Source organism: Xiphophorus hellerii, chromosome 7, assembly GCF_003331165.1.
Source record: "Xiphophorus hellerii strain 12219 chromosome 7, Xiphophorus_hellerii-4.1, whole genome shotgun sequence".
NCBI classification, from domain to species: Eukaryota; Metazoa; Chordata; class Actinopteri; order Cyprinodontiformes; family Poeciliidae; genus Xiphophorus; species Xiphophorus hellerii.
Genome location: NC_045678.1, coordinates 14998605 through 15024661, shown reverse-complemented (window position 1 = coordinate 15024661; position 26057 = coordinate 14998605). Strand labels below are relative to the sequence as shown.

At 37.6% G+C, this 26057-nt stretch overlaps 1 protein-coding gene across 2 annotated transcripts in view; it reads left to right on the top strand.

Moving 5' to 3' along the window:
- Positions 1 to 26057, top strand: part of igsf3 (immunoglobulin superfamily, member 3) — a 110035-nt gene that overhangs the window by 25615 nt on the left and 58363 nt on the right. The window contains exon 2 of one of the 2 annotated variants that reach the window (XM_032567659.1): positions 3263 to 3640. In XM_032567659.1, the coding sequence (XP_032423550.1) occupies positions 3263 to 3640 (378 nt within the window). Of the gene's footprint in view, positions 1 to 3259; positions 3641 to 26057 lie in introns of both variants that reach the window. The other variant, XM_032567658.1, reaches the window with a different exon arrangement.

Genomic DNA, 26057 nt, shown 5'->3' with positions numbered 1-26057 from the left:
ATCTTGTATTCCCAGTTTGATATATTCTTTTACATGTCCCACAGGAGTATCTGTTTCAGCTTATTTTCTATGGAGCAACAAAAAATGAAAATAAAATTGCTTTGTGCCTTTGCATAAAGCAGCATTTTCCTCATGGAAGATAGGAGTAATGTGCATGTGGGCAGAAATATCATCAAATGCATTCGCAACTTAAGTCAACTGAGTTTAATAATATCTCAAGTAAGGCTGCATGATGTTAGGAAAACCTGCAATAATATTAGTGAATCTGGTGATAGTGATATGACTTATGAAAAGGGGTTGATATCTTTCTAAATTTGGTTCATAGTAAACAAAGACCTCAGATAGGGAGCAACTGGAAACAAAAGCAAAAAAAGTCAATCGGTGGCGATTTCTGATATGGGCGACATGGGCAGCCCCCATTTTATCACATCAGAATCATATCATACTGAATTATGCCTACTGAAAATAGTTTTCATCTATTTATTTTGTAACTTTTCCAGTCATGTCTTAGTGAAAGATCTTGTTTAAAAAATGTTATGCAAAATGTATACACACATGCCTTATAGCTCACCAATGAGTTGCATGAATCTCAAAAGCAAAGAATAAAAAGTGTTAGAGCAACATATATATACTCACCGATACATTATTTGCTCATAAATATATGCAGAAGTACAAAATAATTATGTATCTTCTTCACCAATTCCAGATTTTTGTTGACACAGGGGAAATAAAGGGTGTGTGCATATTTAATCTTAAAACAACATAAGTATTTCTCAATTAAAATGTAGACATCTCTCACATGGACACACATTACATGGACGGAAAAAACGCTGTCTTAAAAGACGCTGAATGAAACAAAGTAACTTTAGGCGGAAGTGTGAGAGAGGCAAGGATGTTAACGTTAAAAAGCTGTTGTAGTGAATTATTAATACTGAGCATTGTGCCCACAGACTTAGAGTTAGAATTAAACAGACTTTCTTTCTCTAAAACACACACACATGTCTGCACACACAGTTAAACAGCTGTAATCCCCAGTTGCTTGAGCAGACAGGAAACGGCACGCTTGTCCCTCTGTCTAGATTTGGGGTATGTGTAAGTGCTCTGTTGTCTCCGGCCTCAGTCAGAGGGATGTTTGTAGTTGTTCCCTAAATGGGGATTTTGTGGGTAGGCGTGTGGGTGCGTGTGTTTGAAAAAGGTTGCGTCAACATTCACATATGTTGTATCCCTAAATATAGGTTACAAAGATGGGTAATGATCACTGTACAAAGGGGCTTTTCAGACAGCAGTCTGGTTGTGTCTGTTCTCAGGATAAGCCCAGGCTTTATTCCATTTACAGTTTAAAGAACTGTAAGATCCAATATCAGCAATTTTTAAAAGATTATATATTCTAATTTTTACAAGTTTTCCCTTTTAACTGTGAAGCATGTTGATGAGACTCTTTATGCCAATTTGTCCAGTGAGGAGAAGAAAGTTAGGAAATTTGTTGTCTGAGAAGCAGCACTTTGGAGACCTAGCAGACTGGTACCCTACTCAGAGATTTAGAAGCACTCCAGCCTGACTGATTTGAAAAAATATATATATATAATTCGAAAAACGAAAGATTTCAAAGACTTCTGATGTACACAAGTGCACTCTTTTTTTTACCACTAGTCTGGTTAAAACCAGCCACTTGCACTAGACTTTTCTTTGTACAGAGAGTCTGGGCTCTTGGCTATTGAGGAACAATTGCTTCTTGGAGGCATAGGCTGTGTTGAGGTTTTAAATTTTACCCAGTCGCTGTGACATACAGTACAGACCAAAAGTTTGGACACACCTTCTCATTGAATTCAATTAGAAAGTGTGTCCAAACTTTTGGTCTGTATTGAGTACAGACCAAAAGTTTGGACACAACTGTGTGTCCAAACTTTTGGTCTGTACTGTATATAATGCACCAGTTTACTGAAAATTGTCTCTGCTATAAATAATCATCCTCCACTGCAAAGAGAGACAGCTGTTATTGTTAATTCAATTTGTGACCAACACGGACTGAACCACTTCCTTCACTTCCTTCGCTGCCATTGCTAAAACTACAGGCAGAGTACAATTCTAAAACAGCACAGAAAATCTATGTCAACGTTTGTTGATTGACCTAGTCAAAAATTGATTGATTGATTGACTTACCAATATCACAGCATATATTAGAAGACTATGTAATTCTTATACAGGTTTCATTTTTCTACACGTAATCGTCTCATTTTACCCATGACCTTTTAACTTGAAACAACTGGGGCTGAATAGGAAGTGTAATTGTCTTAAAATTGATTATTGACTGGTTTTTGAAATTATTGGTTTATGTAAACTTTCCAGCAACATGTCAATGTGCCCTCAAGTAAGGCACTTAACCCCAGTTTGTTAGGCTATTTTTGTCAGAAAAGAAGTTTTGAAATGACCAGATAAAAGAAAACATTTTAAATTGACTCTTTAGGTTAATCCTTTTGCAGTTGAGGATTTAGTCTACAAATGTAGAAAAGACAGTTTTTGTAACATGTTTTAAGAAGCAGTACTGTCTGCCTGGTAAAGTACATTTCAAAATGACCATAAAAGTTAACTCTGTGAGGGAATTTCATCGTTATGTTTATCCCTTGCATGCTTGTGCCAAGTGTGTTGCCAATAAACAAATACTTGTTTGTGTCAGCCTGGCTGATGTTTCAGTTTGACTCAAAGCCACGGTTTGTTCTCATCCATGCTCAGGAATCATGGCATGACAAAAAGATTAGGGATGCATCAGGGTAAACACTGTTTATTATCCACTTCAAAAGCACCTGTTCTCTTTGCAGCTTGACAGCCTTAATGCGTCTCACGGGCTTGTGTTTTACCTGCTCACGCTGAGCTCTCACGTTACTCCCAGATGGCTTCCTCTAACCTCGGTGTAGTGCAGCCTTATTGCTGTGCGTAAGGTGAAGAGCTAATGTCTGAGTGCATGTAATAGCAGTGAGCGACAACAGTTACGGTGATCTTTTCGAGTGCCATTTTAAAAGCCATGTTTATGTGATTGTCTGTGGGCATTTCTACCTCAGCAGGAACTGCTCTCAGAAGGCTTAGCTGCACACACGTCAGTCTTTTTCTGTATTTCCTGGGAGATGTACGGTGTCTAAACTGTGTCGGTGTTAAATATTTAAATTGCAGCTTTTTAACTCATGTTCTTTTTTTCTTTTCTCCCCACTTTCACTTCTTTCTTTCTTCTTTTTTGCTTCCTTCTCTTCCCATTGTTATCTTGCAGCAGGCGTTGCAGTTGCTCAGAGGGTTGTGACAGTCCAGAGTGGACCCCTGGTCCGGACAGAAGGTTCCCATGTGACCATCTGGTGCAACGTGACAGGCTACAAAGATGGTGTGAAACAGGACTTTGACTGGTCCATGTACCTACCGTCAGTACCAGAACGGGAGATCCGGATTGTAAGCACAGCCCAGTCAGACTATGCTTATGCTGTGTATGCCCAGAGGGTGAACAGTAAAGAGATTTTTGTGGAGAGGCTGAGTGATGACTCAGCGGTTCTTCACATCACCAAAGTGCAGGCCAGGGACCAAGGTGTGTTTGAGTGTTACACCCCCAACACAGACGGACGGTACCTGGGATCCTACAGCGCGCGCACCAACCTCACCGGTGAGTCTCTGAACACACACATTGTCATTTGTCATCAAAGTGACAAACAGGAAATCTAAAATAAACCCACCACTGTTAAGGTGATGACAAACCTACTATTAGAAATGGCTTTTGTTCATATGTAGCTTGTTTGGGCTTCTAGTGGCGCCATTCAACCATTTTAATTTTAGCATTACACTGATATGTATATTACACAGTGAATTTTGAATTATAAATTATAAATTAGATTCTTTTTGCAAAGCCTTTTTGCAAAATCTGTGCTCTGAGTAGAGTTTACTAGTATAAAAAAGAAGATTGCAGTAATTGAATACATTCTTGAGAATAAAGTCACAAATTAAACAAATAATATTGGTCTCTCTTAAAAATCTTCAGACAACGTTTTCTTTCTGAAAACTTGTTGCTTTTGACATAATTTTTCCCCAATTGTTGTATTCTAGCATTTTCAGGGGGATATTTGTAGTTAATACACATTAGTACTTCTTTTGGCATGGAAAGTGTTTTTCAAACCTTTAGTTAAACTGAGAGCATTTGACACAAAAAAGACAACTTGGCAAAGTACCTGTTACAAAGGTTTTTTTTTTATTTGTACACAATTAGTTCTTATTTTGTCAGCAAATATTGTTGGAGAGAAAAAAAAACCAAACAAACTTTAAAAGTAAAAAAAAAAAAAAGTATTTTATCATCTTCTCCAGTTAACAAAGAAAAAGAAGGCATCATATTAAAAAAGCCAGGTGGACTGGAATGGAGTGAAAATGTGTTATGAGGCATCTGTTGTCCAAAGAACTGTTGAAAGCCCATCAGACTTTAGTTTTTAAGACCCTCAAAAAAACTAACTACTGTACCTGATGGTATTCAGGATGGTCGTACTCAAAAGACATAAAAAACTGCACTAAGTAATTGGATTCTTGTAATTTTGCATAATTTTGGTCGTAATTTGTTATATTTTGTAGAAAGGCAAATGTCTATTATTGGTTATCAGAATGAAAATGATGTGCTATAGAGTGCTATATAATATTTTTAGATGACAAATGGAAAAAGAATCTGCTGTGAGACTGAAACATTTTTATGCTAATTTATCTCTATAATTTCTTAAACTAATATGGCAGAGTGTAAAGACAAGGATATTAAATGGTTTGTTTACAGGTATGAAATGGAAGTAAGAAGGGGCGAAATGGCAATCCCCGTGAAATGGGAGAAGGGAATACTGAAGTGGTGAACTGACCTAGTGCCCATCTATTTTCCAACTAAATACCAAGTTAATAAACCATGGAGCGGTGAATTTTTAAACTAATGAGAACAAATTATCCAATAGGAGTAGTTCAGACACATTCTGAGTCCAGCAAGAGAAGTGCAAAGGAGAATATTTTGGACTCTCTTTGGAAACTGAGGTGAATGACTTGGAACAGGTTTGAGAGTCAGGCTATCAGAGAACCTGCTAGCAATTAAAAGCTTAGGAATTTTAATCTATGTTACCTCAAATTTGGATTTAGTAATTGTGAGACAAAGGACAAGTCAAACACCCAGCACATAAGATGAAATGGCACACACCCGGATTCACAAAAGCTTTAAATCTCTGTTTGGTGTGCAATTATCCAGTTGAGGTTTCAGACACAATTATTTAAGATTTTGAGATGATCAAATGCATTCCAAATTTATAAATAAAAATGTTAACTATGTTAATTATTTTTAACTCGGTTAAATCTGTTTCCGATTCTAACCCTCGTATTGTCAAAGGCTGAGAACATTTCCTAGTTTTTATCAGTTTTATTGTACAATAAACATCAATGTCATTTTTTAAAGTGTCTTAAGCTTACTCATCTTGAAAGTGTAAAGTTTTTCTTTTGTTTTATTATCAATTATAATAAAAGTACTTTGAGGACTTAGAATTCTCTGAGGTGGTATTTAGTATTTAAAAGCTTAAGAGCAAATGTTGGACAAAACTCTGAATAATGAGGGTGAGTTCAAAACTTTGTCCTATGACTGTTTGGTCCTTGATTCTTAATTCTGGGGAAATACACAAAGAAGAAAGTCTCTCTGAAGTATCTGTAATTGTCACTCTAGTTTCACCCAGTCCCGCCCGTCTGCCTGGAGAAAGCCAATCTCTTAATCTTACACACATCCATACACAAGCCAACACCTATTCCCACCTTCCCACCTATTCGTTTCTTGCCTTGGGCTGTTTCTGTAGCATACCCGCTGTGTTGGCAGGATGAGTGACTGTTTCAAACAGCCAGCACAAGTTTCCCCTTCAACTCCTTCATTTTCAGATACATACTTAGATCTAATCCCCCTCCACAAAAGGCAGCTCTGAAATCACAGCTGCCACAGTGGTGGATTCCATTCCCTTCGTAACTTCATGGCTTTATCCGTCACATATTTGACCCTGTTCTTGAGGCCAAGGCTCAGACCAAATGCCTCATGCTGAAAATGGGAATTACAAAAATCTGTGGAGTAGTATGAAACATGAGTATTTGCAATGCTTTTCTTTTTAGGCAAGCATCACGTCCAGCTGTCCTTGCTGTCTGAAAGGTGATTAAATGATATGGTTTACATATTAATTTCGTTTTTTTTGTATATTTCGTTGAATGAGTGATCCTGGACTTCAGCTGTTATAATTTCTAGTATGTTCAGTGCGATCTGAATGTAGGGCAGGGCTCAGTTGCAGGACTCAGTGAAACAGTGCTGCTGATAACACACAGTATTTATAGATCTCGGTGTGTGCGTGCGTGGGTGTGTGTGTGTGTGTGAGACCGAGAGAGCTAGACAGAGTGTGTGAACAGAGGTATTGAGGGACTGTTATCCAAGCTTCTTTCTGTGTCTCTAACCTCTTAACCCAGTTCCGAGGGTCAGGGGTCCACTGCAGGGTCTCTCCCATATTTTTCTCCCTACCATGGCAGAAACTCCCTGTGAGACCCCAGATGGCTGCATGAAACCGTGGCTCATGGTGTGAGCAAACAATAGCTTGTCCTCCTTACACTCTTGTCCCTGTTCTTCTTTTTCCCTCTCATCTTGTGTTTTCTATTGTGAAGTTGCTTACTTATTTAATCGCAGTCGACCCTTTTAGCAAAGGTTTACTTTTGGAAAAAAAAAAAAAAAAGTACTCCTAGGGTCATGTCAGAGGACTGTTCTGCAGATATCTTCATAACCATCAAAAACTTAATTTATTTGAATACTTTAACACGTTTCATTACATTATTATTACATTATTTTTATGATTTTTTTACTCAAATCTAGGTTTCAGTTTCTCTGATATTTAAAGTGTTACATAGGACCAATAAAACAATATCATGGCAGAAATGTTGTTTCATGGCCATATTGTGGCCACAAAAGTCATACGTCTTGACAGTTTTCCTGCAGTTGTCAATAACAGCTGTCAAAATTAGGTTACATACCCTACAAAAAAGTTAACCCCTTACAGAATGCTGTATCTCTGTATGCTATTTTTAAGCTGAGTGAATTGGCAAAGTTTGGAGCAAAATTGGGAAGAATGTGATTGGAAAGTTGAGTGGAAAGAAAAAGTAAGGTAGAAAAGGTTGAACAAAATATGGGGATTATCACACTCTTAAGAGGATTGTGAAGCAAATCCATTTAGAAGTTTGGAGGAGTTCACAAAATGTGGACTGATGCTGGATTCAGTTTTAAGAGTTACGACACAAGCCTACCTAGGACATGGACTGCAATGCTTGCATACATTTTTTAAGCATATAGACAATATTAGAAGTGTTTTTCTTTGGCTAAAAAGGACAGATTTCTCATTCAATGGTCCAAAGTCACCTTTAGATTATATATTAGCACATGCATATTTCACTTTTCCAGAGGTTTGTGTGTGGTTAGGTTAGCTCAAGTCTCTGTAGTGATGCTTGTAGTGATGATTCAGCCTCACTCACAGTGATCTAGTTCCTCCTCTGTTGCATTTTCTCTGTAGTGTAATTATGGTGTTCTTCACATAGAATCTAGTAGCTGATGCCTGAGGAGGAAAACTGTTTTATCAGCACACCTGGACACCTTTTTGTCTGTCTGTCTGTCATGTGTTGTAATGCCATTTACATGAAGTTACACACACATATGCCTGACACCTGTTTCTGTACCTCAGCGATACCTTTCAAAGAAAGTCAGCAATCAGAATCCACCCGATATCTCACCCTGTATGAAGTTGCAAAGTTGAAACAAATTAAAGTTTGGTTCAGCCTACTTAGTGCCTTTGGGGAAAAACAGAAAGAATTCAAATGTGAGAACATTTGAATTCTTTGAATCAGGCACAAAAAATTGGATTCAGTACTCTAAAGTATGAATGTGTAAAACCCAACTTTGGAATTCCTTTTAGTCTTAAAAGGAAGTTTTTAAAATGTTTTTGCTAGTACATATGCTTTAGTCTGCATATCATGGCCAAAATAAGATGAAAAGTTGGAAACTACTTCAGCCTGTGTTTTTCTTCAAATGAAAACATTTAGAAGCTCAATTTGATGTTAAAGTTCTGTGTACGAAATACTGGCATACGTTTATGTAGTGTCTGTTTGTCTTGGACCTGTTACTTCAGCAACCCATTGAGAAAATGGATGGAGGAGCAAACCTTTTATTTCTTGCAAACCAATAACGACTACATCCCTATGAAGGATGCATGTCTGCAGGTGCCAGACATCTCTTGCCATAAGTTGCATTGTCCTTGCGCTGCAATATTTATTAGTTGTCCAGTTTAAGTGGTTAGGTCCTATACAAGGTCTGCATTTAACGTTGGAGTGTTGTAGCTGTTTAAGCCTTATTGTAGTTACAACGTCTGTACATTTTCTTAAGCTGAAATATGACTGAGCTCCCATCTGCTTCGTCTGAGTGTATGTTTCTCTGTGTAATGTTTGCACGTTTGCGTGCATGGTTGAGTGTTTGACTTCCTCCTACACATCAGATTGCAAGAAAAAAAAGGACAACAGCATGACATGGCCATCATGGTTGTTCTTATCCTACGCACCAGCCTGTGTTAGAGCTTATCCAACAGCTAGTAGAACAACAAGCCCTGGCATAGAGACACCATGACGTTTTTGTGAACCCCCACTACAGAGGAATCCACCATAAAAGTGATTCCAATGGAAAATAAAAATAATTTTAAGGTTATCTGTATCCTGTACGATAATGATTTTTTTAAAAATATAATCCTTAAAGGACTGACAACAATGGTAAAATTCCAATAATGGCATTCTTGATCCTTCTCCTTATTCACTGCTGACGAGTGAGAGAAACCCTATTTCCAGGTGTCAGACATGAGGGGGGAAAAGAACTTTGGTTTAAAGTGATGTGGAAGAAAGAAAGTGAGATGGATGGTATTAGGAGGCAGCGATGAGAAAATTGGAAAGGAGAAAAATGGGGACAGAAGTGACAGCGTTGGAGATGAGCAGGGCGAATGATGTGAAATAGAGTCTGTGACCAATAAATGACAAGATGGGGTCTCGCTCCACTGTGGTTGGTTACACCTCCCACAGGTATATAGCCCACATGACAGCTAGCACCATTGGTGTGCATTTTAAAAAGCTCTCTCCCTGATGTGGTTCTCGGGGTTAATGTAGCTGCACGCTGCCGTGCATGTTGTAAAATGCAATTAGCGGGCATAAACTGAGGAAATGGTGAAAGAAACAGAGGAAAAAGGCTTGAGATGAGACAGAGGAATTTCAATTAACACTGAAAAAATGTTACTTAAATCTTCTTTTAGAAAAAGCCACAGGAAATTACCACATCTCTCAGTTTTCATTTTCTTCCATTTAAGATCTACATATTTCTTTGTTCTGCTAAAAGAGAAAAAGGGTTTTAATTTACTGGTGAAATGCCCTTACTCTGAACAGGTACTTTTGCATAAGAATCTAAATATGTTTTAATTTGAACAAAAAGAACAGTTATTTCAAACTCAAGACTAATTAAAAAGAATTTTTAATACAGAAATGCCACCTTACTGAATAGTATATTCATGTACTCTACAGTATACACACTTAGTACTTGGCTGGGGCTACTTTTTATGATTTAATGCAGCAATGTGGTGTGCAAGGAAGTGATCAGCCTGTGACTCTGCTGAGGGATTAAAGAAGAAGTGGCCTTCGGCTCTTCTGCATTGTTTATATGGTAAATGGCCTATACATGTATAGCAATTCATCAAGTCAAAAGGCTTGATGAAATGTCTGGACTTCATCAAGTCCAAAGACCGCTACATTAAGCGCTACCGAATGTAACGATTCATACTACATTCAGTCATTCACCCATTCATGCGCATGCTGCTGATGGTAAGCTACTCACTGGTTTAGTTTGATGTCTTTTATCTTTCTCTTTACCTAAATCTTATAGTGCTGGCCAATCAAGCACAGTGATCCCATTCTCATTAAATCAGGTGTTGATACTGTTGGCAGTGTGGGAAAGCACAACGTGCTGGTGGAAAATTAAATCAGCATCTCCATAAAGCTTGTCAGCAGAGGGAAGCTTAAAGCTTCCTGCTAGATGACTATTCTGACTTTGGACTTGATAAAGAAAACTGTGACCATCACCAGCAGATGAAAAGGTTTTTGAAATCATCTCCGATAGTGAAAACCTCATACTGCAACTCACACAACTTCGGTTCTGTGTCTCTCCAATCTTTTCTGAACTCTGTTTTCCAGATGAAATGCAAAAACTACTTTCATAACAACAAAAAACAGTATTTTGAATCACTGAATAGCAGCCTTGTTGTATTTGTTCTTTACCCAGGAAAGACAGTTCTTGAAGTGGCTTAACTTAAGGAATGAGATAGTCTTACAACTGTTCTAGACATGTGTGTCCGTTCTGGTTGGTCACTTTGTTCAAATTCTGAAGTCACTCAACTTGCCGTCATTATTCTTGTATACAGTTCTGGTAGCTGCCAACTTCTTTCGCACTGAGCTTTGGTAATTTGCCATGCTTCTGGGGGAGGCTAGTCACTGTCTGCTTAACCACCTCAATGTTGGTAGATTTCCCCATTGTTGTGGCCATAACATTTTTGTCTTAAAAATAGTCTTAAGTTTTGCATTTTAAGTTTTTATTAGTTGTAAGCCATAATCATCAACATGACCAGAAATAACCACTTGAAATCACTTCATGTGTGGAATAACTTGGTACACGTTGTATGGTTTGAACTAAGTAACTGAAGTGAATGTAATTTTCAATTATTTCCTTGTTTATTGAGATGTTGTAGAACACAGGCTAACGTCCCTGTGAGTTCTTCTGAACATAATAATTAACGGGAGTGATTTCTTTGTTTTTTTTTAGTTAGCATGGACATGGCTTTGCTCTACTCAACATGCAGCAAGAGAGGCTGAAACAATCTTCTGCTGAGCTCAGCATCGTGTGCGTGTTCACGTCTGATTTGTGTGTCGCCCCTGCTTTTTCTTTTCCCCATGAGAGTTAAAGTTGCCTTCCTCTACTCTTAATGAGATGGGCCGTACGAAGAGATGTCAACTTGCATTCTGTCTGTTACACCAAGTGACACGTGGAACCCACCTCCCGTTTTCCTCTTCATTTCTGCATTTCCATCTGAATCCCACTGCCTTCCTAAGCCTATTGCTCAGGATTTGATTCCTTGGTCCTTACATCAGCTCCAAGTCGGCATTACTCATGCTGGTTTATGGCTTTGTCAATGAAATGGAAAGACATGAGTGTGATTGAACTCCAAGCAGTGATTAAATAAGACAGAGAAATGGAGAAATCTTCAATGATGTCTTGTGTTAGCAAGAAAGATGTACAGGATGTTAGAGGAGAAGGTGTGAGAGAGAATGGACAAACGAGGAGTCAAGACATTTTTGTATCTATTATTGATTGACAGCACAGATCTGTGTGTGACTGAAGCATCTTTATCTTTTTCATCTTTCCTTACAGTGACACTTACATTTTCCTGTCCCACCTTTCACTCTGGCCTTACAATCGCCTCTCAGTTTCTTTTATAATTGCATTTTCTTTTCCTCGATTTGTGTGTGTGTGTGTGTGATTGCTCGAACTGGCTGTAAGTTGCAGACCAGGCAGCTCTCCAAATGGAAAGAGATTTTTATCGCCTTGTCTAGCTTGCCGTTCCCTTGCACATCTCATCTACTTTAGCAGAAAAGGGCTTCCTGCCAATAGCATTACTGCAACTCAACCTACTGGACACAGATGCACACATATATATGAATTATCCTCGATGGAAAACACAAACTCAGTCACACACAGTAGTGAGCTGTCAGTCAGGAACTATGTCGCACCCGTAATTGAGTCTAAGAGGGATGGTGCTGAAGTGTTCCCATTGGAGGACATGCTTTCAAAGGAACAGCACCGACGAGAGGCTTAACAACCCGTGGATCACTGTAGTTGACAATGTAACGCCTGGGTAGAGCATGTAGCGCTGTGAAGAAAGGAGTGCTGAACAATGAAAACTAGACACCTTAATGTCTTCACTACCGCGGAACAAGCTGCCCTAAATGCTGTGTGCAAGTTTTGTCCTTCGCCCGTGGCCCAAATTCACTGGGAGACATTTAAAAATAACCCAAAAGGTGGCAGAAGTTGAAAATACTCTATAATTGATATATTTTTACTCATTATGTCATGGCAAATTTGTAACTGGCAGCCACAGTTTAACTCTCTGAGATGTGGTTTCCCTTGTCAGAGATTTAAAGTCTAACGTGGTTCTCTTAGAGTAGATAATCTCACTGACACTTCAAGGTGCCTGTAGGTTTTCCTTCATGTCATCTGCAGCGACTTGAACTAATGTCCAGGTCACACACTACACCTTTCACCCCCATACTGACTGAACAAAAGCTCCAAGTTAATTTGAAAAAAAAAAAAGTACTCTAAACCATTGTGTATCAGTTTAAATATCAGTTTATCTTGGTAGTTCAGTACTTTTATTAAATTATCCAAATGGAAACACTTTTAGGGTTAGTCACCAAACCACAGTAATTACCAGTAAAGGTAACTTGATTTTTTATGCTGCTCCTTAGGGTACAGTGCACCAGATTCAGTGTTGATCACATGCATTTAAATGGCTAGATAAATACGCACCCCTTTATTCCAGTAAAAGTACTTCCTGTGGTTCATCTTTGGGACTTGGAAACACTAAACAACATTGGAATAGGAAGCTTAGTTACTGAACAAATGATGTTCATATAGCACAAAGGTCATGGGGGACCAAAGTAATGAGGCTACAAATCTTGAAACTTTTATAATTTAATACAGAAATAGAAAAACGTGACCCACTGATAACCCTTAAGAACCTGGCATCAGTAAATGTTTTTTTAAAAAAAGGGATCTTAAAAATCACTCAATTGTAACAGGCTTAGAGATAATTAAATCTAATCCATCACGCTGGGTTTTTAAGCAGACAGGACATTAACGCTGCCAACATTAAAGACAAGCAAAGAAACAGCCTTATCAAAAAGAATGTCTTTATGAATGCTCTTTTCTTCATTTGCAGTCATCTCAAAACAAAGTGTTTATTCTTTTATTCTAACAGAAGTGTTCAGTTTAACCCACCAGAATGGACCAAACATGATTTGATACATTTTGAGGCTCAGATGAGGTCTTAATTAGTTGGACCTTTGGTGATTTTTGTATTTGTTTCTGCTCCTAAGCGAAGATCTTATTAAGCAAATCTAGTTTAACTTTAGCAGAATTCTAGAAAAAAAAAAACAACTAGCTATATTGACCTTATCAGTCATGCTATGAAGTTAGGCAAGGTACATTTTTTATTAAGTAAAAATGATCCTGAAGGACATTCAACTATTTATACTACCAATCCTAAGTTTAACATTAGATTTCCTGATATGTTATGGTCAGTTTGCTTGTTTTTGTTGTATGATAAGGATATAATGTCTTGTTATAAACAAATAAAAATCTGTTTAATAGAGTACAGTTTTTGTATTTAAACTTTCATTATGAAAATGTTTACTTCTATGTATTTACAAGCCCAACTAGGGACTAGTTTGACTAAGTTAAATATGCAGAAATAATCTGAAGCTTTTCAAAAGCAATACGAATCATTTTTGCTCAGGAATATTGACTGCAGCTATAATTATTAGGAGTGACAGCTTCCAGTGCCAGATTTTTGTTGCCTTAACTTGGATTGTTTTTTGTGCAGATATTTACTTGTTTTCCAGTGTTGGTGGTAAAGCCCTACACAAGGTTAACCTTTAACCTTGGACAGCCTGAGTCTGAGCTAGTTAAGCTCAGCAACACTAAATACAAAACTCAATAATTTGGTTCCTCAGGCCAAAGAGCTTCTGTGAAGTGAATGGACCAGTTATTAAACATAAATCAAATTCTCTTGTTGGCTTCAGGGCACAGAAAAATCTACTTTACTATGAAGTAAGGGTGTAACAATATATCTGGGTCATGAGACAAGATGATACACTATATGAGTATATGGAGGTGGGGTGGTTGTTTCACAAATAGAGTATATACTGTATATCACCAATCTAATCAGCGAACAATATTGTAGTCTGGCTTTTACTAGTCCTCATATAGGTGTGGAGAATTATTTCAGGTCCTTCTGCTCAGCAGGTGTGAGACTCTATAACCACCAATGATCTCAACAATATGTTATTTACATAATTTTTTTTTAAAAATAGTCTTATTTTTGTATGCTGTTTTTCATACATTTTTCATTCATACTTTGTGTGTCTGTCTGCTTTCACTTTGCTGCTGATATTCCCAAGTTTCCCCAGTAATGGACATTAAACAATACTTCTATTTTCCTTATGGAGACCGGATACCATCATTAATATTTTTAATAGCTGACTCTGACAATAAGACAGCTATTAACAGCTTTGTATTATAGTTTCAAATAAGAGTCCGGGACAAAGGGTGCCGAGCTTAAAGCACTCACCTTCACCTCTGGGACTCAAAATTGTAGCTTAGATTTATTTCGCCGGACAAAGTCACATAATCACATCACCTGGATGCTGGTTTGGAGGACAGGTGTAACTTTGAGAAAAACTATTGTAGCATTTTAATATTAGATTTAATACCAGATAATCAACAATTAAAAAAATATATTTTTTTATTTTAATAAATTTCAAAATATCATATGGCAGAGTTTTTTGGGGTTTTTTTTGCTGCAGTGCTTATATGGACTTACGATAGGTGCTCCTATGGTTGACTAGTGTAGCAAAGGGACCTGCTGCCTCTTTGGGATTAGCAGAACAGAGCCACAGTTTGAATAAGAATTCAATATGAATATGGATGTGAATGGGCATACTAATAAGTGTTTGTGTTAATGGTCTTGGTAAAGACTTGAAATTGCAGGATAATGGCCTTTACTAGCCATATGGTGAGTGATCAGAGAGTCTGGCGATCCTGCTACGTTGTGTGATTTTAGTTATCTGAAGCGTCATTTTGTTAAAAGACGACAGACGTTTTTTTTTTCTTTTTAAATTGGATATTTCGTAATCCCATAAAAAATCCATGTGCTTGTATTTGTTTGTAAAAGAACATAAAATGCAAAGACATTGGCACTCATGCCTCTAGGTGTTGGATAATGCACTTCTAGCACATCAAAGAGGAGCGGATTGGGTATTCTGGAGATGCCTTCAAGCCCCGGAGAGGCATTGATAGCTTCTTCTACAATTATTACACCTAATTCGCAAGGTTTCTAGGTAAAAATCACTGGCTTATGTACAACCGTGATCTTTAGTGTGGTAAGGGTTTTCAATGAAGCACTTTCTATTTCATGGATATCTGTAGTTAAGTGCAGCACCATTTTTGTTATTTCACTGAGGGTCTGGAGTTTCTCTTACTTTGTGTTTGACTTTGCATTTGCCTGTATGCCAGAGTCGGCAAGTATTCGCATGACATAAATGTCACTAGAATGTTTTTGTAAAGCTCTGTGTGGACATCCGCACACTCACCAGTTTCCTGCAACTGCACCCTGTTGTCTTCATCATGTACACATGCTGTCTTCATTGGTAGTTTTGTGGAAGGGAAAGGCACAAATAGGAGAGAGTTCCACTGATTGAGCTTTAGAGATTAGAATCAAACATAGCATATTTGCATAGTAAACACATGCAGCCTCACTGTTTACTGAGATTAAGTTAACATGTCTGATGTACAGGATTTAAGTGTGGGCTGCAAAGCTTAACTGAAAGCTGTTTTTAAAGTGCTGTGCAGAAGGTAAATAAAAATAATGCCTGGGAAGGTAAATTATTCTTGTAAAGCAAGCCATATTTCCATCTAAAGTCTGGGTCAGTAATTCTTGTGCTGCTGCAAATAAATAACAAAATCCAAAGTAAGAATTACCTTTGTCTCTGCTGACTAGGTGATCTTTTGGGACAGTATCACTCATGGCTTTCACATTAAGTGATCTAAAGTAATGTTTTATATCATGCTTGCAATTTTCTGTACTTATAAACAATATCTACAATTTAGCAGCTGCTCACAATTATAAGGTTTGAGCACGGGTGCATAGTTTCTCACATGTTGGCCAAGAATCACTATATGTGGAATATGACATGATACAAAGTTTGTAGAAAATAAAATCAAACACTATTAAAATATACAGTACAGACCAAAAGTTTGGACACACTTTCTCATTGAATTCAATGAGAAGGTGTGTCCAAACTTTTGGTCTGAACTGAGTACAGACCAAAAATTTGGACACACAGTTGTGTCCAAACTTTTGGTCTGTACTGTATGTGAGTTTCATATAATGTTTATTGGTTTACGGGTCCATTATTCACTGATTTTATGATATACCTGGCTACATATATAATAGATTTACAAAAAATATTTTAGGTACACTGAAAATAGTTTGTTTACTGGAATGAAATTGAAGAAAGACAGGATGAAATGGGGGTAAGAACTGAGGAAGGGACACATTTACTCAGATATTTCTCCCCTTCAAGTGTTTTTCAATAGGTATCAGCATATAACTTTACCAGGTCAAATAAATCAAAGCTGTTATTTAGATCGCCAGAGATGAAGGAGTGCTTTAAGCTTGTCACCTTGTTTCATTTATGATAAATGAAACATGTTTTTATTTTACTCTGTTTTTTTAAATCTAGTACAATCGTCTGAATGCAACTGTTTAAAGATGAGTTTTTATGGGTTAGTGGGAATAACAATCATCTACCCAATTGAAGATTGTGAATATGCTTTCAGCCTCCACAATGTGTCCTTAGGAAAGGTACCGAGAGGGTCTACTGATCTGCATATTGTAAATGAATGCGAGTGTTGTGAGTTCTGCTAAGTTAATGTTAATGTACTGCATTGTAAAAGGGGTTTCAGGGGTCAGTATGGCTAGAAAAGGACCTGTTAAAATACAACTTCAGTCTATTTGCCATTCATATATTTGCCATTGTTAAAACATATGGGTTTTAACAAGCTCCCATATGTTTTAAATAGTTTGTCAGTGTTTTGGGTGTTTACTAAGAAAATAGAAATAGTGACAGACAAGATATAAATATCGTGAAAACACTGTGAAAATACTGCAACTTATTCTGTGATAGCCCCCAGTGATGCCAAAGTTAAAATTCGTTTTGCACCTTCCCACTGGTTCTAAATTTGACAGCAATGCCTTTGCTCATCTTTAGTTCAAAATCTAAAATACTTAACTGATTGAACCTGAACTGGATAGGTCTACTAGACAGAGAATCTCAAGAACACACATTTATGAAACCATTATTATTTCTGTGAAACCTTTACATTTTAATTTTGCTTCTGTGACCTGGATGTGTAGTTACATCACTTGTGCTCATTCACACAGACAGATGCAAACCAGTTTTAACCTCTTTTCAACTGACCACAGGGAGGGAGCAGACATATGCTGGCACCTGTGCTCTCATGCCACAGTGGTAACAAGGGGCTATGTGGTCAAAGCGAGGTGTTTGCGTGTAAGAGGGGAGGAGCTGGGATGGCATATGCCTAATTCCCCACAGTGCTGGCAATTCAGACAGACAGTTGCTCCCTCATCTGCTGTACTGCTGGATGGATGCCTGGTGACAGAGCACAGCCACCCTCGCTTAGCCACGGTCCCTCAGTGACTCTGTTTCTCACAGTGATACAACACATGTGCTGCCGCTTAGCTTCCCCACCTCTGGCTGGCATCACACTTGACCTCTGCTTTACACAAAATGATAGCCTAGATCCTCTTGGCTTTGGGTTTATAATCATTACGGTGACTGCCCTGGGATCTACATGGCAATGTGCCGCTTTTTAGGGAGGCAGGTGTGTGGAACTTGCCTAAAACCAAGGGCTTTGTACTCTGATTAAAATGCAGTGATTTGCTATAAAAGGTTTTACATACACACACACACACACACACGATCTACATGGCAATGTGCCGCTTTTTAGGGAGGCAGGTGTGTGGAACTTGCCTAAAACCAAGGGCTTTGTACTCTGATTAAAATGCAGTGATTTGCTATAAAAGGTTTTACATACACACCCACACACACACACACCCCCGCACACACACACACACACACGCACACACACCCACACCCCCACTAGTAGATAAAAATGGTCAGATGGCTGGGGCTATAACTGGTCCTGTCCTCAGGGAGGTCTTAATTGGTCACAGTGCTTTACCATCTGGGGCTGCAGCAACAATGGAGGAGAGATGAAGGTAACCAGTGAGAGCTCCTGGAAGGGGTGTAGAAGGGACAAAATGAGAGGAAAAACCAGCATGCACACCCTGGCAGTGATAACCTAAGAATTATTTGGACCATTGTATACCTGATAAAATCAGTTTATATAATACAAGTGGGAGGCTGCATGAACGATCGTTGGGCTGTGGTGTCCGTGCCTGTAGGTAGACAAAGTATTGCGTGGCCGCATCTGTGTGCTTCTGTGCGAGCATACACGCTGTTATTGGCTGTCTGAGCAGAACTCACCACATGTAATAAGAACCTCGAGGACCGCAGCCATGGAGAAAACACATAAATCGTGTCTTGGAAGCTCTCTGTTTGTTTATCTGTCTTTCTGAGTAAACAGTGTTTGTTGAAGTTTGTGTTTGTTAAAGACATGGGCAGATTGGATATCCAGAGTTTTTGAATTCTGGGAATGTCTGCAACTGCATTTGCTTATTCAAGAACTGACCACTATGGAAATAGAAACTCTAAAAATATTTGTATTTTGCAGCCTGCAGTCTGTATTTTAATATCTAAAAGATTATTCCGTCCAGGCAGTCAAACCTCCAGTTGTTTAAGCACATTTAAAGCATAAATAACTGAAATACGAACACAAAAATTCACTGTGAACTTTTGCAGTAAAAATGGCCAAAATACAAACTCAAAAAAACTATTGCCTAAAAACTTTGTAGTTTGGATGTGAAAAATGAGTTGGAATCATGGAAATAATCAAAAGTGATGGAAAAGTTGAAAAGATGATGAAGTAAAATGAAGGATAAAGACACTGAGGAGGGGAAAAGGAGGAGTGCAATTCTGAATTGAGGGACAGGAAGAATATTTGATGTGTTTAGGTATGATGAGTACATCTTTGATAGTCAAAAGGATTTCTATCAACGATAGCTTGGCACACAGCACTCCTCAACCGCTCTTAGGAAGATTTGTCTTTCATACTCCCACCTCTCTTCAGACTACCCCTCCTCTCACACTTTGCCTTTTTAATCTCTTGCATACTCTCCATCTTCGCAGCACACTCAGTCAAGCTCTTTTTCCTGGCTGGGCCTCAATGAGAAGTAGTGTCGAGCTGAGTGTGTATATACCGTATAGATATGAATGTGAGCTCCCAAGTGTTTGTGTGTTACTTAGAGTTAATTCCTCCTCTTCTGCCTTTGTGTAAACAGCGTCTCATATTAGAAAGCCTCTCCTCACCACGGATTCCTCTCTTATCACAACATTCAGCCTTTTAACTGCACGTCACCATCCTCCAGTAACAAAGCTCAAGCCTTCACTCACTGCCTACCTTTCTTTTCTTTTGCTCTCCCACCTTTTTCCTTTTGTTGACTCTATTGTTGAATTGTTTTCTACAATGAGAAAGAATGGACATATGCAAAATAAAGGTCTGTAAATACATTGTGAAAACTGTGGAAGTTTTTATTTGTTTTGCCACATTAACTGTCAGTCATATTTACTGTTTAGTTAGTGATGAAAATGGATAAAGTTCACCATGATTCCAGTAATTGGTAGGTTGAATACTTAAAGGTTTGAATTTGTTTCACTTCATTAAAGACATCAGAGCTGAAAACCCACATGGACAGCCGACATCATTCTCTTTGATGTACTTTGTTTTGAGATTAATAAAAACAGATAAAGGTTTAGGGCATGTGCTTTGGTTCATAATCTTGTAATTCCTTTACTTTCAGGTTCAAAATATCTGCTATCAGGGAACCAGCAGCAATGTTTCCTTATTATGTGGTCTGCATTTGTTACATTTATTTGTTGGATCTAAACAAATTTTATGCAAAATGCGTTTGTAGATGATGCTAGTCTGTAGAGAGAGGATTAGCAGACCGTATGGCATTGTGGGAAATGTTAACTTAGTTAGTTAAGTTTTAGGTGTGATTACTTAGATTACTGGTCTATTTTTGAAAGGAGAAAATTGTAATAATGAAAAAAAAATTACATATTTATCTGTAAAAGAAGTGGGACCTTAATGTTGTAGCAGAACTATTCTTAATATGTTTTTTTTTTCTTTTCCATTTTGTTTATTTATTTGTTTTGTTTATATAAAACAATACATTTATATCTTTATAGTTTATAAAGATATAAACTTTATAAACTATAAAGTTTATAAACTTTATATCTTTATAGTTTATAAAAATATAAATGTATTGTCATTGGGTAAAAGGCAGAGTACACCCTGGACAGGTCACCAGCTCGTCACACTGACCTTAAGCTCTACCAGGTTATGAAATTATTTAGTCTAGAATCCACCATTATTATTAATTAGATCAGGAGAAAGGTTAATTAAAAACATTTCTGAAATATTACGTAAAACCCCAAAACTCTTAGAATGAAGGAATTTGACTTTTTACATTTCTGTGTATTTTTATATTTCTGCATTAGTGAGAATATGGTGAAACCCATTACAGCACTTTGCTCAATAAGCACAGTCAGCCAAGATATTGCATTTATTTAGATTCTTCTGCCTCTGGAGATAATCTTCTTAAAATGCTTTTTTATTTTTATTATTTTTCATTTCTATATACATATATATATACGTGAAGGCTCATTTTGATGCTGTGTAGAGGCAACTTTTTTTGGGACAATTGGAGGTTTTAGTGTAAAATAGATGCTTGCTGCTGCAGGACACAAGACAAAATTTACAAGGTTAGCTGTATAATATTAAAGGCATTTATGAGTTACAGTCTACATGTCTCAATCCTAGCATTTTAGCTTATAAATAATTTGGCCTTTTCCAGGTTCTAAATCTAACCCTGAAGGACATAGAGAGTCGCAACCCACAGATTCTTCTATTTCATTATTTGAGTACAGATGAAGCCAAAAAAATAATAAAATAAAAAGATTAAAGAATCCAAAATCATAAAAGCATAGAAATTTATAAAAGATGTACTTACTGTTTGCCACTTATCTCTACAGGCTATTAGTCAGAATAAGCTAGAAAATATCAGGATGTCAGGGTATCTTGCATCCCTTGTAGTTTATACCGATAGTAAATAACTTTTTAACAGTAGAAGAAAATGTGCAGGATCGTCCAACTAGGGCAGGACAACCAAATATAGAGCTGCTTCCAGAGGAAGAAAAACACATCATGTTACTTGACTTTCCTTTTAATAAAACCGAGGACAGTCTAGGCTTCACAAGCACAAAGTTATTAAATACATTTGACTATATTTTGTACATACATAAGGAGTAAGTACAAAGATGCAAGCTTAACATATTCAGGGTATCCATTTAAGTTACCATAATTAACTAGCCATTAAGTGTACTAAACATGTCTCGTCATCGGTGATCATCCTCACAAAAGATTTTTCCGCTTTGAATTGCTGTATTTCCTTGTAAATAGCATTGTGTTTTTATCATGATTAATCTCTGCCGTTTTGCTTAGTAGATGATGCCGCTAGAATATTAAAGCAAGAGTAAATGCAGTGGTTTTGTTATGAGTAAAGTGCGTTTACGTTTATGTTTTAGGTTATTTCTGGAGGCACATGAGAGATTTATTCCCTTTTATCACTGGCATGCTACACTGGTTCTATAAATGCTATTTGCACTTAGAGCAAAAACAAACCTTTACAATCATTGTGTTTATTGCAAATGTCTGTCTTCATTTTAATACAATGTGTTCTTTAAAGGCTAAATTAAAAATGCTTTACTTTCCCAGCAATTTCACTTTTAAAATTGTTTTACAAGAAGGATTGGGACACGGAGAACAGTTGATGCAATTTGGGAAGCGTTATACTCTACACGGTTAGTGGCTCATGTGCGGTGTATAAAAACAACAATAAAATATTTTGTTGTTCAGTGAAAAGCTTAATAAAGAACAAGGATCAAGATTACTTTAAAATTATTTAAATTTCTCAGTAGAGTTTCATGGAAACGAGCTCCATTCGCAGTGTAAGAAAGGAAGGAAGTTGCTTCTTTATACCAGTCAATTGGAACTGTTTATTTATGAGGAAAGCTGAGAAAATATCTCTCAAGTATATGAATAAAAGGCAGACATGGACATTATGTTCTATCTCATCTCAAAGAACTTCTTCAATTCTACTTTAAAGTTTTAGAAAGTCAGGTGTTCAAAGCAGTGTTAAGGACATTTGCCTCTGAGTCATTGAAGTAACCTGCGTCACCGTCTCACCTGTCAAAAATGTGAGTCATTTCTGTTGTCATTACCGAGTTGTTTACCGAACAACATGCGGGTTGTTTTTTGTCACAACTGAATAGCTGTGAAACTGCCTGGGGAGCAGAGTCAACTCTGCCGATGCTGGAGAGGTGAGACATGACGACCAACTCTTGATCTTGACTTTCCAAGGAGAGACTTTCACTGCAGCCCCAAGTTCTGTATTGGTTGTTCTGGAGGGGCATTTTCACATATTTGGATCATTTCTAATTTCTCTTTAGTTTAGAATTTATATTCCTTAGGATTTATTAAGTCTACAGCTTGATGGAAAAAAAATGTACAACTAAAAACTTATACAAGAAAGACTATGACATCACCAGTTTTTTTTTGTTTTTACATATGGGTCATATGGGCAGTTGCCCAGGGCGGCGGCAGCAATTAGGATGTAGAATCAATTAGGAAAAGTATTGTTTTTATGTATGCAGTTAATGGGGAGTTGGAGCCCCCTATTTGACTATTCTACATCATTTGTACAGGATTGTGTTGAATTTTGTCTTAGACCAGGAATTTACATGTTTTCTTGCATTTTTATTGTTGCAACTGAAGGAGAGGCTTATAAAAAAACACTGTGGATAGTTTGCTCCTTTCACATCTCTGTAGTTTGGTATGATTGTTTTATCAAAACAATCATATGAGATCAAGCTCAACACCATAAACAACAACTGGTTGGCCTAGTCATAGGCACATCGTCTCCTAGAAGAACATGAACCCCAGAACTATTTTGCTCATTTGCTAGACCATGTTAAGTTGACTGTTTTTTAATAAGGTTCTGTAAAATCATAACTGTAGTAAAAATATGTTGAATGCCAGTGAGTTTGTAAAGAAATGAAGAACTTCTCAGGTCCGGTAGGCTAACAGTTAGCCTACCGGACCCTCCGTCTTAGGGTATTTTTGCAATTTCAAACAACTGGAGCTGAAAATGCTATATCTATGGAAGACAACACAGTATCAATGGGTATTAATTATATGCACTCCCTCTATTAGTTTCATGCCATTTTGTAAGCCAAACATTCCTATTATCATGTAAGTTAAGCCGGTTGATCCAGCCGGCTGTATAGAGCTGCCTGAGATGCATGACAAAAGTGAAGTAAACTTTTGGATGTTTGTTATATATGTATATATTTTTTGTTGTTGCTTTTTCTGGTCTACTAGTTGGTTGGAAACTATCCAGCTGGACTGACAATCAGCCAAACAGGCAGAACAATGCAGCTGAAAGTCTCATGGAAAGAAACTTTTCAGTTTGAGTTGTTTTTAAGTGACAAAAATCTGGTTTAATGGACAGATAATTTTGCTGGTTTGCCTCCATCACTGTGAGAAGTTCTTTAATCTTCTGCATTTATCTCTGATATGGCATCTCTCTTTGGAAGGTACTGATAATAAATTTAAGAAAAATCACTTTAAAAATGGTAAACTAGCTTTATATACCCGGGGGTCTTAAACTCTAGTCCTCAAGGGACTTTCAGACACACCAGAATGACATGGGTGAATTACCTCCTCAGTGTGCAGGGAAGTTCTCCAGAGTCATGCTAATGACCTAATTATTTGACTCAGGTGTGTTAAAGCAGAGACACATCTCAAAGCTGCAGGACATCAGCCCTCAAAGTCTGGAGTTGAAGATCCCTCCTGTATATTTCAAGTTTTTCTAACTCTTATAATGCCATGTTAATATAAACCAACAACCTGCCAGCAAAACCTGTAATCCGTGGCTGGAAAGAAAGTAGCGCCTCTGGAGGTTTCCTACAGTATTCAAAGGATCATTTGGACTGGTCTAGGTCAAGCTTGTTCTGGGACTTCACATATTTTCATGATCAGATGGAAATCTGTGAAGTTTAAGGACCGGGTCAATACCTCAAGGTCCTCCCCGGGCCTCTCAAGCTCAGTGTGTGTGTGATTTAATCTATGCTCTTAGACAGCTTTTTTCTTTTGGATGCTACATCATTGTAGCATTGTTCTTTATATCCTTTGCATCTATGTCAGAGAGGAATAGGAGGTTGTGTAGATGCTAAGTTTACACTTAGAAAATATAGGTTTGTTAAGATTAAACACTTTGCAACATGTGTGATGCTGAGATCATGTATGGCCTACTGACTGTTTTATAGTGGAATACATGGCAGCAGATCCTGTTTAGTTCCAGTTTGTTCTGTTATTAACCTCCTGTATGTTCCTCCAAATTTCTGTGCTAATGAGCAGCACATCCTTTGAGACTATGGGGCACAGTGTAGCTGACTCACACCCCTCAGTGAGGGTTTGTTTGTGTGTGTGCAAAAGGGAAAATACCTCTGCACCATAGGGGAAATGCCTACTCGACTAACTCAGGGGGGTCAGAGAGCTGTCATTCCTTCAAGCTTAACTACCTGTGTGTTTGGCTGGGTTTACAAGCCACCCAGGTTGGCTGTTTATCCCTATTGTGCCTCTTTTAGGAGCTTGGATTTGTTTCTTTATTGCTGAAACATAAGATGACACTGCTTTGCAAAAATATATTTGAGATTTTCTTTTCGTGCTAAAGTCTCAAACATTATGACTTTTAATGAGGTTTTGTGTGACAGGCAAAGTGAAGAAAGGAGACGTAATTTATCAAATTTCTAACAAGTAAAACTCTGAAGTGTTGCTGATACCCACATATAAAGTCAAGTACCTTGAGAAATTTCTTCACATTTAAAGGGTCGACCATATTGTGATTATCTACAAAAATACAACATGTCTGTTTCCTCTTGAAAGTTAGGGGTCAAATCAAACGCTCTGGTCAGATGAAATGAAATCTTTTACCCTCCATGTAAAAGGTGGAAAACTAACTTCACAAATACCAATACCAATTTATCACAGAAGTAGGATCATGACCTGAGATTTTCTCACAATCTTTCTGTAAGGAAATATTTTGCCTTGGAGGACCAATAATCACACAGTGTGAACATGGCTTTAGAAGTTGCAAAACAATTAAAATTCAACTAGAGATTAAAGAATATTAATGTGTTGGAAGGAACGGCCTGTTAAGACTTAGAAATGTCTATTTATAAATGTTCTCAATCCAATCTGTAAACTGAGCGTGAACTATTTTGCAAAGAACAGGCAAAATGTTGGTGCTGTTGTGCAAAGCTGGTAGAGACATACCCCCAAAATTTGTGGCCGTATTTGCAGAAAAAGGTGTTTATGGTGAGTATTGACTCTGGACACACTTCTCAGATTATTTGTTATAAAAGAACAGTAACTGAAAATCATGTACTTTTCAGCTTCGACTTCACACTTGTGTTCTACATTGTTCTAGTCTTCTTCTACTTCTCTTTTGACTATTCCCTTCAGGGGTTGCTACAATGAATTGTCTGCTTCCACTTGGTCCCATCCTCTGTTTCCTCTACTCTTACACTAAATAATCTCATGTCCTCTTTCTACACACCCATAAATCTCCTTTTTGGTCTCCCTCTCAGTCTCCTGCATGGTGGTTCCAAGTTAACCTTGGCATTCTTTTATTGATATAACCATTGTCTGTCCTATGAGCATATCCAAACCATCTCAGTCTGGCCTTGCTGACTTTACCTCTAAAATGTCAAACTTGATAAACTGATAAACTTGCCCCTCATCAGGGACCGCTTGTGAGCTGTGAGCTCCCAAAGACAACCTCAAAATCTTGAGCTCTGCAACCTTCAGTTCTGCTTCCTGT